This window comes from Mobula birostris, chromosome 5 (assembly GCF_030028105.1).
Source record: "Mobula birostris isolate sMobBir1 chromosome 5, sMobBir1.hap1, whole genome shotgun sequence".
NCBI lineage: Eukaryota > Metazoa > Chordata > Chondrichthyes > Myliobatiformes > Myliobatidae > Mobula > Mobula birostris.
Genome location: NC_092374.1, coordinates 27,370,747 through 27,382,042, shown reverse-complemented (window position 1 = coordinate 27,382,042; position 11,296 = coordinate 27,370,747). Strand labels below are relative to the sequence as shown.

Below are 11,296 nucleotides of genomic sequence, written 5' to 3'. Positions count from 1 at the left end.
ATCCTCCCCCTCCCCCACCTCGAGCACCCCTGGGGGTATCTTTCCCTTAGATTCATCGTAGCTTTTGTGGGGGTCCTCCTCGCAAAGGACACAGATTGGGTTGCCAGCCCGTTCTGCCCCGGTTGCCGGCTCTCCGGGCTGTCACTAACTCTCCAGTCGTCACAAAAGAAGGTGTAGGTTTAAGATGAGAGGAAGGAATTTTGAATGGGATTTGCACGGATGTTTTTTAAACAAAGAATGGTTAATAGCTGAAAATTACTTCCAGAAGAGGCTATGGAGTCAGGTACAATCATTACAGTTAAGAGATTCCTAGGCATTTATTTATATAGACAAGGCACAGAACGATATAGACCTGCTGAAGGCAAACAGGATTAATGCAGATGGCCAAAAAAGTTTAACACATGCTAAAAATGTAAAGGAATCAATGCTTCTAAAATTTAAAAATGACGACAAAGAGTTGGGAAAAGGGCTGAGAAGAGTGGGGAAGGTGTTGGTTGCTATGGGACTGGTGTTACTGTTTGGTGTTGTAGTTAAGTGTATTGTAAGGATTGGGCCGGTGACTCGCTGAGATGTTTGTTTTGGCTTTTTCTGCAATAGAGACTGGCCTTCTTTATTTGGAATACTAAGCCGCTTAAAGTCGGTGCGATGGACCAGCGATCCTGGAAAAGGTGCAACGACAATGCAGCCACTGCCTCTCCTGTTTTTTTTTACTGGACTCCCTTCGCAAATCCGCCAGATTATTTCTGAAATTGATTAGATTTGAGCACCGACAGAGGCAAGGTCCTCTTTAACCAGATTTCGTTTTCTTTGTTTTCAAGAACTTGACTCGAGTCTGTGTTGAAAGCACCAAGCGAAAAAAGCAACACGTGTTATTGGTGTACGAGAGAGAGAGTGATCGGACGCAAACCTCGCAACAGCGTACGATGTGGACCTCTTACATGAACAGGATCCTACCGCAGAAGCAATCGTGCAAAGTAACCAGCTATTTACTTTTGTAACTTTTCAAAACTTATCAGTTTATATAACCTTGGGGGAGGGGTGTTCCTTTAAGGATCTGGGCATCGCGCCTATCGGAAGTTTTGAAACAAAATCAAGAAAAGCTGGAAAAACTCAGCCAGTCAAGCAGCATCTTTAGAAAGAGAAAGCGGTTTAGGTTTGGGGTCGTGACTGGTGGAAAAAAAAATGGAAGGGTTTTAGGTTTTTTCCCCGGTCTCAAGGAAGGGATCCAGTGATTACCGTATCCTGGCCCATTACCTTAGTGATAACTGTTGTTTTCTCTTGTAATGAACACTAGTAAACGGTCACTTCTCTCGCTGAAATCTGTAGGAACTTGATCAAAGTTCAAAGTAAATGTGTTATTGAAATACATGTATGTCACCATTTACAACCCTGAGATTCGTTTTCTTGCGAACATACACAGTAAGTCCAAGAAACACAATATAAACAATGAAAGGCCGTGCCCCACAGAACGGACAAACAACCAGTGTGCAAAGGACAATTAAACTGTGCAAATACCAAAGAGAAAAAATAATAAATAAATATTGAGAACATGAGATGATGAGTCATTGAAAGTGAGTCCACAGGTTGTGCGGGTGAAGTTATCGGTTCCAGTTCAAGAGCCTGATGGTTGAGGGCTGATAACTGTTCCTGAACCTGGTGGTGTGGGTCCTGTGGCTCCTGTACCACTTTCGTGATGGCAGCAGCCAGAAGAGAGCATGGCCTGGATGGCGGGGGTCTTTGATGATGGATGCTGCCTTCTGCGATAGTGCTCCATGCTGACGTGTTCAATGGTGGGACTCAACATATGTCTGCAAGTTAAATCTGACTAATTAAAAAAAAAACTGCCGGAGAAACACAGCCGGTCAGGCATCACCTGTGGAGGGAGAGCAATGGCTGACGTTTCAGGTCAAAACCCTGAGGGTGTACAGAAAAGATAGACATATAAACGGAGGGAAGGAGTGAAAGTGATAGATGGACCTAGGTAGACTCCATCTTCCCCCTGCTTCATTCCCCACCCCCCCCTTATACTGGCAATCCTCTAAACATTTCTGATGCATGGTCTCAACCTGAAACGCTGACCTTTTCTTTCTCCCCACTGATGCTGCCTGACCAGCTGAGTTCCCCCAGCAATATTTTTTGTTACTGCGAGTTTTCTGTTCTCCCTAGAGTGAATTAATTAAGCATTTGACAAAACAAAGAAGGGTAGGCCGTTTCTACAGTTAGGAGAGTTGGTGGATGAGGTTGAAATAGTAAAATAAATGAGGAGTAAACCGTGCATGAGCTATGTATGGATTGTGAATGTCCGGAGAGAAGGGTCATGGTATCAGCCATTCGGGACTGAAATATAAATTGTGGGCCAAGATTGAGGCATTGGACTAATTCTCATGACAGCTGTGGCCACTCAACTTCTGAATATATTCAAGATAGGCATTGATAGATTTTTAGATATTAAGGGTTTTGGGATTAGTGGGAGAATGTGGAGCTGAAGTAAATTTTTAATCATGGCCATATTGAATGGTGAAGCAGACATATGGAGTTAAATGGCCTAACTCCTGCCTCTGTTTCTTATGTTTGTGTCATGGTAACCAGGACCCAGATTTAGGCCAGTTGATAAGAGCACTGCAAAGAAGATGGGGCACTTATTTTCAGGCAGGTGATGAAGGCAGATTCAACAAGTTTTCAATATGCTTGGAATAGAATAAATGGAAATCTGTGGTGAATTGTTACAGGAATGGGCCTAATTAGATAGCACTTTCAAAGAAAGGCCCATGTTAGGTAAGCTGAGTGGTCTCTTTCTTGCAGTGGGGTTTTTTGATTGCACTCTTAGGGAATCAAAACATGCCTTTACCAATGGTCCACTCTTCTATCCCATGTTCTACTCTCCTCTCCTATCACATTCCTTCCTCTTCAGCCCTTTACCTTCCCTACCCACCTGGCTTTACCTATCACCTTCAAGCTATGCTCCTTCCCCTCCTCCCCCTCCTCCCATCTTTTTATTCTGAAGTCTCCCCCTTCCTTTCCAGTCCCGAAGAAGAATCTCAGGCTGAAATGTCAACTGCGTATTTATTTCCTTAGATGCTGTCTGACTTGCTGAGTTCCCTAGCATTTTCTGTGTTTTGCTTAGGATTTTCAGCATCTGCAGAATTTCTTGTTTTTATTCCTTTACCAACTCACTTAACAAATTATCACAGAATATACTGAGGCTTAACAGTTGTGTGTGTTTGCCATTGTTGTAATTCTTCCTTGAATCGTAGCACCTATGCATCTGGCTGGTGATAATCACGTGATCCTGATTTTGGGGGGCAGGGGTCTAAGCAGGTGCTACACCTTGCCCAAAGGTCACCTACAGGCGAGTGGAGGGAAGGAGCGCTTTGCCCCTCCTTTGGTAGAGACGTATCTCCACCCTGCCACCCCAATGGAATAAGTAATGATCTTATACTTGGAGAGGGTCCAGACGAGGTTCACGAGAATGATCTTGGGAATGAAAGTGTTTGATGGCTCTGCACCTGTACTTGCTGGAGTTTAGAAGAATGAGGGATTGAGAATTAAAACCTATCAAATATTGAAAGGCCTAGATAGATTGGACAATGAACGGATGTTTCCTATTGTGGAGCTGGCCAGAGGACACAGCCTCAAAATACATATATGTCCCTTTAGAACAGAGATGAGGGGGAATTTCTTTAGTGAGACGGTGGTGAATCTGTGGAATTAATTGACAGCTGTGGAGGCCAAGTCATTGGGTATATTGAAATCAGAGGTTGAAAGGTTCTTATTAATAAGGTTGTCGAAGGCTATGCAGAGAAGGCAGGAGAATGTGGTTGACAGAGATGTTAAACCAGCTGAAATAGAATGTTGGAGTAGACTTGATGGGCTGAATGGCCTGATTCTGTTCCTTCATCATTAAAGACATAGTTGTGTCTGGAAGAAGGGTAATTGGGAACAACAGAATTAGTAATCAAAAATTTTGACTAGCCTAATTGAAAGATGAGGTGGTGGTCCACAATCTTAATTTGAACTTGAATAAGGAAGTTGTAGGAGGGCAAGAACTAAGGTAGAGTAGGAAAGGTGCATAACTCACGAATCTAGGTAGGCATCTAATTCATCTTTTGTCATCTCTACACAAACTAATGGTCTGTTGTTAGGCACAAGAAGGAGCTGATTCAAATCATGAGTGTAGCAAGCAGTCCGTGCTCCTCCAATCACTTGTAAAGAACGTCATCTCATATTAGCTATTACTGCCCTGGGGAAAAAGTCACTGACTGTCCACTCTATCAGTACCTCTTACTTATAAACCATAATGAAGTTGCCTCTCATCCTCGGAGGATGAGAACAGATTGGCTCTGATTTCTTTAAAGTTCAGATGAATAAGGGGTGGTGATGTTGAAACATAAGAAGTGGGCTGACTGGGTAGACATCAGGAAGTGGTGGAACAAGTATATTAACAACATCTAAAAAGCATTTGGACTAGCACATCAATAAGAAAGTTAAGAAAGATATGAGCCAAACATGGGCAGATGGAACTATCTTAGAGGGGAGTCATGATGCACATGGTCTAGTTAGGCCAAGGGGCATGTGTCTATGCTGAACAGCAGCTCTAAGTATAAAACCTTTGAAAATAAAACCATGGACATAGTGCAAATGGTTAAGCATATTTTATGAGATCAATTTCAAAATGATTTCTGTAGGTCAATTTTCAATGAATGATGTTGCTTAACTTTAGCTAGAATTTTTTAGGTGAGCGATACAGAAGTAACGGTTGCTGCAAGATTGAGATTTATTCATATAACTATTTTCAGGAAAGCATTCAACTAAAAGAAGCCATAGTTTTCCCTGAAATTGCTAACGATTTACCAGGAATCTCATCCTCTCTTGTAACACAGAAAGTAAGTTGGAATTAAATATTTGTTGTATTAGTTTGTTCATGTAGTAGAAAATAAATTTAATGCCTGCATAAAAGTATATTTATTGCATTTTGCTGATTTTTCTGTTTGAATGTGCTTTTTCTTTTTCTGTTTAATATTTATCTTCTGATGCCAGAATTATCAATGGGAGGAATAGGCAAGTAAAAGCTATGATTAAATACTTGCCAGAATATAGGAGTATCATCTCTTTTAGGAATTTATAGGTTTGTATTTTTATGTCACTCTTCTCTAAGTTAAATGAGAGTAGGAGAGGGAGATAATTCAGTAGCTTTTGTTAGTTAGTAAGAGATAGAATCTGAAAGAATTGGAGGCAATGTAGGAATAATAGATTATGGGGAAAATAATAGTGGGGTCTGATATTACACTCTGAGTCAGCATAGATTCAAAGGGCAATGCAATCTCTTAATATATTTTAAAGAAATGTGACAATATGTAAATCAGTAACAATTCCTAGGAGTTGATAATTTCCGGATTGTCTGCTGGTGAAAATGAGTGGAAATTTCCACATGAAAAAATATTTTCTTTTAAGAATCTTATAATTAATTATGTATACAAGCCATGTTACATACTTACATTTATTGTGTTTTTATTACTATTGTGTTCTTTAATGTATTGTGTTTATTTTGTGCTGTGTCAGATCCAGAGTAACCATTGCTTTGCTCTTATTTACACTTGTCTATTGGGAATAACATGAAACAACCTTGAATGAAAACTAGGGGTGCTGAGGTTTTGGTCTTGGTTCTGGCTGATGAGACTTGTAGATGAACGCAGATGCATATGGGTAGGGCTCATGTTGAGGAATTGTGCCAGAATTATCAGTGAAGCGTGTGGAATGCCATGCTAGATCCAGTTCTAGGTAACTTAGCAACAAGTGTGAGGAACAGAAAGACAGAAGGACAGATGGTGACCATAATGTGATAAGGATCACAGTGAAAGTATTGAAAATAAAAAGAAACTAGCAATAAACATATTGGATTGGAAAGGAGCTCACTTCAAGAATGTGAAATAACCCAAATTAATTGATTAGGAGAGATGCCTGAATTTCAGGGAAGAAATTTTAGGAAAATTAAATTCATATTTATTTATGTTATGAATTGGTTCAACATTCCCATCAGCCTCGTCTTGTATTTCTTTTAAATGCCAACTCTTGGGGCTCCAGATTCCTCAAGACTGAAATATAATATTTGGTCAACCTTTGTAGTATGTGGAGAACAATGCTGCTTCACCTAAAGCTGTTTGTTAAAATCTGAAACAAGAACATGCTGTGTTGTGCTTTGTGTTGGAAGAGCAATGATAGTTTGGTATCTGTTATTTTACAAAGTGAAACACCAAGAGGCAAATCAAACCATTTGTAGAAGATCTTAAGCCTTGAACAGTAACCTGGGCACTGACTAGATTTGGCAGTATCCACACAATGAATTAAATGAAAATTTATACTTAAATGAGGTGATCCCAAGTGATGATTCCAATGGAAGACTTAGTATGGGCAGAATAAAATGAAGGATGAAGACTTTCTGACTAATTGTACAGATAGAAACCGAACTGTAGCAAAGACTTATGGTGCTAATTTCAAGTCTCCTCATCCAGTAGAGGAATATTTTTGGAGCATGCATAATTAAGAACTAGTATGTTATAGTTCTTTGCTAATCTGCCCCATCACCTAACACCGGGTGACCGAGTTTTGTATCAAGTCTTTATAAGCCCATATGTCACTGTATTAATATGCAGTTATTTTGTTTCAATGGAGTTTGGTTCCAAACGTCGATCTCTCTCAGACAGCTTGCAGGAACTATTCTTTACTCCTCGGATTTTGGACTCTCAGAGAATTTCATCTCGAATCATTGACATTAAAGACAACAAAGTAAGTTGATATAAAATACTTGAATAGCTGTATTTGCAGATATTATTAGAAAGTCAATTTTCATTAGATGTCATTTATTTTCAGGCAGCAGAATGTCATTGGAAAGTGCCTTACAGAAGACTCAGTGATGATATAGACTCAAGAATAAAGACGCATTTGAAGGTATTGTCTATTTACCAAATATTTATTCTTTTTAAACTTAGTAGTGAACTGCATAAAAAAACTGCTGACTAAATGCTAAGCCAATGAAATGATTTGGCAACACACATAAAAGTTGCTGGTGAACGCAGCAGGCCAGGCAGCATCTCTAGGAAGAGGTACAGTCGACGTTTCGGGCCGATACCCTTCGTCAGGACTAACTGAAAGAAGAGCTAGTAAGAGATTTGAAAGTGAGAGGGGGAGGGGGAGATCCAAAATGATAGAAGACAGGAGGGGGAGGGATGGAGCCAAGGGCAGGACAGGTGATTGGCAAAAGGGATATGAGAGGATCATGGGACGGGAGGCCTAGGGAGGACGGGGGGAGGTCCAGAGGATGGGCAAGGAGTATAGTGAGAGGGACAGAGGGAGAAAAAGGAGAGAAAGAAAAAGAATATATATAAATAAATAACGGATAGGGTACGAGGGGGTGGTGGGGCATTAACGGAAGTTAGAGAAGTCAATGTTCATGCCACCAGCCTCCGGGTCCAACATATAATTCTCCGTAACTTCTGCCACCTCCAGTGGGATCCCACCACCAAGCTCATCTTTCCCTCCCCCCCCCCCCCACTTTCCGCAGGGATCGCTCCCTACGTGACCCCCTTGTCCATTCGTTCCCCCCCCCATCCCTCCCCACCGATCTCCCTCCTGGCACTTATCCTTGTAAGCGGAACAAGTGCTACACATGTCCTTACACTTTCCCCCTCACTACCATTCAGGACCCCAGACAGTCCTTCCAGGTGAGACGACACTTCACCTGTGAGTCGGCTAGGGTGATATACTGCGTCTGGTGCTCCTGATGTGGCTTTCTATATATTGGCAAGACCTGACACAGACTGGGAGATCATTTCGCTGAACACCTACGCTCTGTCCGCCAGAGAAAGCAGGATCTCTCAGTGGCCACACATTTTAATTCCACGTCGTATTCCCATTCTGATATGTCTATCCACAGCCTCCTCTACTGTCAAGATGAAGTCACACTCAGGTTGGAGGAACAACACCTTATATTCCGTCTGGGTAGCCTCCAACCTGATAGTATGAACATTGACTTCTCTGACTTCTGTTAATGCCCCACCTCCCCCTTGTACCCCATCTGTTATGTATTTTTATATATATTTTTTTCTCTCTCTCTCTCTCTCTCCTTTTTCTCCCTCTGTCCCTCTCACTATACTCCTTGCCCATCCTCTGGGCTTCCTCCCTCCTCCCTAGACCTCCCATACCATGATCCTCTCATATCCCTTTTGCCAATCAACTGTCCAGCTCTTGGCTCCATCCCTCCCCCTCCTGTCTTCTCCTATCATTTTGGATCTCCCCCTCCCCCTCTCCCTTTCAAATCTCTTACTAGCTCTTCTTTCAGTTAGTCCTGACGAAGGGTCTCGGCCCGAAACATCGACTGTACCTCTTCCTAGAGATACTGCCTGGCCTGCTGTGTTCACCAGCAACTTTTATGTGTGTTGCTTGAAGTTCCAGCATCTGCAGATTTCCTCGTGTTTGCGTGAATAATTTGGCAATTCATCTGTTTTAAGAGTTCATTGAAGAGTTTAATTATCATTGGTACTTCAAAAGGAACATGAAATTTTATCAAATAGGTAAAAATCAATTACTCACTTTCTAAAAACGTAAGGCTCTTATTTTTTTTAGTTTACGCTTGATTTGCTGTATCCTGTGATCTGATTGTTAATCTCAACTGATGAAATTAATCTTACCTATTTATCATTGAGTCACTGTAATTTGCACTATAGAGGAAACCAATTTGCCTTATGCTTGCACTGACTTTCTATTACTGCCATCCATATCTAATTCCACTGTTCTGATCTCTTCCATTATTTTTGTATCTTCCGTAACTTTACATTTTATGAAGATTTTCTTTAAATAATCAATCTCAACAGCTTCAATGACACACTTGTATTAATAGTTTCAATTTTTAGTAAGTACTTTAAGTGATTTAAATCTTAGTTTTTAAATAGTATCATCGAGTCATAGAGCACTACAGCACAGAAACAGGCCGTTCGGCTCATATAGTCCACGCAGAACTGTAATTCTGCTTAGTCCCAGTAAACTTCACCTGGTCCGTAGCCCTGCATATCCCTCCCATCACGTATCTATCCATTGGACCCACCTAGCAAAACCTCTGTTAAACATTGAAATCAAACCCACATCCACCACTTTCTTCCAGACTTGCTGCACCTTCTGTATGAAGAGGTTCCCTCTCATGTTCTCTTTAAATATTTCACCTTTCACTCTTTAACCTATGAGCTCCAGTTCTAGTCTTACTCAACCTCAGAGATAAAGCCTTTTTGCATTGACTGTCTAAACCTCTCACAATTTTGTATTCAGAGTTCTTTTTTGAACTGTAAATATTAGCTCTTGGTAGCTTTTGGGTTAGATGTATTCAAAATCCTCAACATTCAGAAAAGCTTGTGGAGGGGCTCTGACTGCAGTCGGTTCAATTATCCAGCCATTTTGTTAGTGGTGCCTGGCTTATCTCACTCACACTGTGTTACGCGATGCAAACCCTGCAATCACGCATGGTCTTGCCAATTAGAATTGGGGTAGGACTTCCCAGCAAGTCAAGAGCAGGGGATTTACAAGTGTTAAGTCCTCTTTTGCCAATGTTCGATAATATAAAATTGTTCTGACTATAGAGTAATAATATTCAGGAATAGTTTCTCACGCTATGTATGAATATCAGTATCCCATATCCTATATCCCAAATCTTTGGGCTTCAAAGCACAGTAATTTTTTTGCAGATTCTCCTCCAATAAAATCCCATCTGATAAACACACAGTTTGTACAATTGTTCTGTGTCCTCCCACCAACACTCTACATTGTACTTGTTATTTGTTGAGGTTGTCACTTTGCACATTGGTCTTACCAATAACCTTCTGCGATTGAGGTAGCTTAATTGAAAGTGGAGCACTAGAAGCTAGAGCTTACGAATGCAATAGTTTGCCTAATTGTGGGCATTATAGTGGCACGGAACAAAGGAAATGTAATGATAGGGAAAAAGGAAAAAACATCAACATTTCAAAAAACATGTATTTTTGAAGTGTAACTTTTAAAGTGTTATTTTAATTTGCCTAAATGTTTCCTCATTTTATGAATTTGCTGCTGAAAACTCAACATGCTTAACTTCTACTTACTTTTTAGTTTCACTTCCATCAACGACATCAGAAGCAGATCAGTCAATGTAACAGAACTGGCTCATCTTCAAATGAGGACGAAAGAAGCCACTCAGTCAGTAACAGAAGTTCTCTGGACTTTGAACAGGTACTGTAGGAATAAAGTTACCACCAATGTGTCCAGCCAATATAATCCTATTATTTGGGCTGGAAGGCGGAAGTGATTAAATAACAAGCAGGATTAGAATGAAACAAAAATTTTGAGGGGAGATGAAGCGTACATTTAGATATCAAAAGGGAAGGAAAAAAAATGTTGTCACTCAATAACAGCAGGTGTTAGAACTCCACTGGCTGAAATCCTCACAATATTTACATTTAAGGAGACAATAAACTGCTAGACTAAGGACCAGGAGCTGGGGAGTAACATTAACCTTAATTCTGATTTTATTTATTTTATTTAGCGATATAGTGCAGAGTATATCCTTCCGTTCCCTTGAGCCACGCTGCTCCAGCAACCCCACAGCCCGATTAATCCTAACCTAGTCGCGGGACAACCTACAATGATTCTGCGTTTCTATGTTTCTAATGACTAACTAATCTACCCGGTTTGTTTTTGTCTGTGGGATAAATCAGAGCACCCGAGGAAAGCCCACGTATTCCATGAAGAAGATATACAGAGATTCCTTACAGATGGTCCCGGAACTGAACTTAGAACTCTGGAACGTCCCAAGCTGTAATAGTGCCACACTAACTGCTACACTACCGTGGCACCCTAATGTTGTCCGAATGATAATTTTGACCAATATGGACACAGTAGTCCAAACATCGGCCTTCCTTGCTGTAAAGTTCTGAAGGTGGGATTAATGTAAGTGGATGCCCACCTGTCAGCATAGATTTCAGGGACCAAATGTCCTGCTTGCATGCTATATAATTTTATGACACTGCAATTCATTCTTTTCATTTTAGTTCTAATCCAGAAAAGCTTGTTCCTATTCTGTTCCCAGAATCTGTACAGACTCAGACCTGGTTACTCTTCAATTGACAGCCATCTTAGATTTACCAGGTCTGATGGATGAGGAGGTTGGCAAGATTTGTCGATAATGAAAGGCAATCTATGTCATCAAATGAGACAAAAGATCATAGTTACCTTGATCCATTTACCATAGGTAATTTATCACTTTCAATTTACCATAGTA

General features: G+C 40.7%; 1 protein-coding gene across 1 annotated transcript in view; it reads left to right on the top strand.

Moving 5' to 3' along the window:
* The first annotated feature begins 594 nt into the window (after positions 1-594).
* The window catches only part of LOC140197201 (uncharacterized), a 121,553-nt gene continuing 110,851 nt past the window's right edge, over positions 595-11,296 (top strand). Inside the window, exons 1-6 of the mRNA XM_072257124.1 lie at positions 595-668; positions 819-974; positions 4,797-4,883; positions 6,670-6,783; positions 6,868-6,945; positions 10,129-10,248. Coding sequence (XP_072113225.1) covers positions 924-974; positions 4,797-4,883; positions 6,670-6,783; positions 6,868-6,945; positions 10,129-10,248 — 450 coding nt within the window. The 5' untranslated portion in view covers positions 595-668; positions 819-923. The remainder of the gene's footprint in view (positions 669-818; positions 975-4,796; positions 4,884-6,669; positions 6,784-6,867; positions 6,946-10,128; positions 10,249-11,296) is intronic.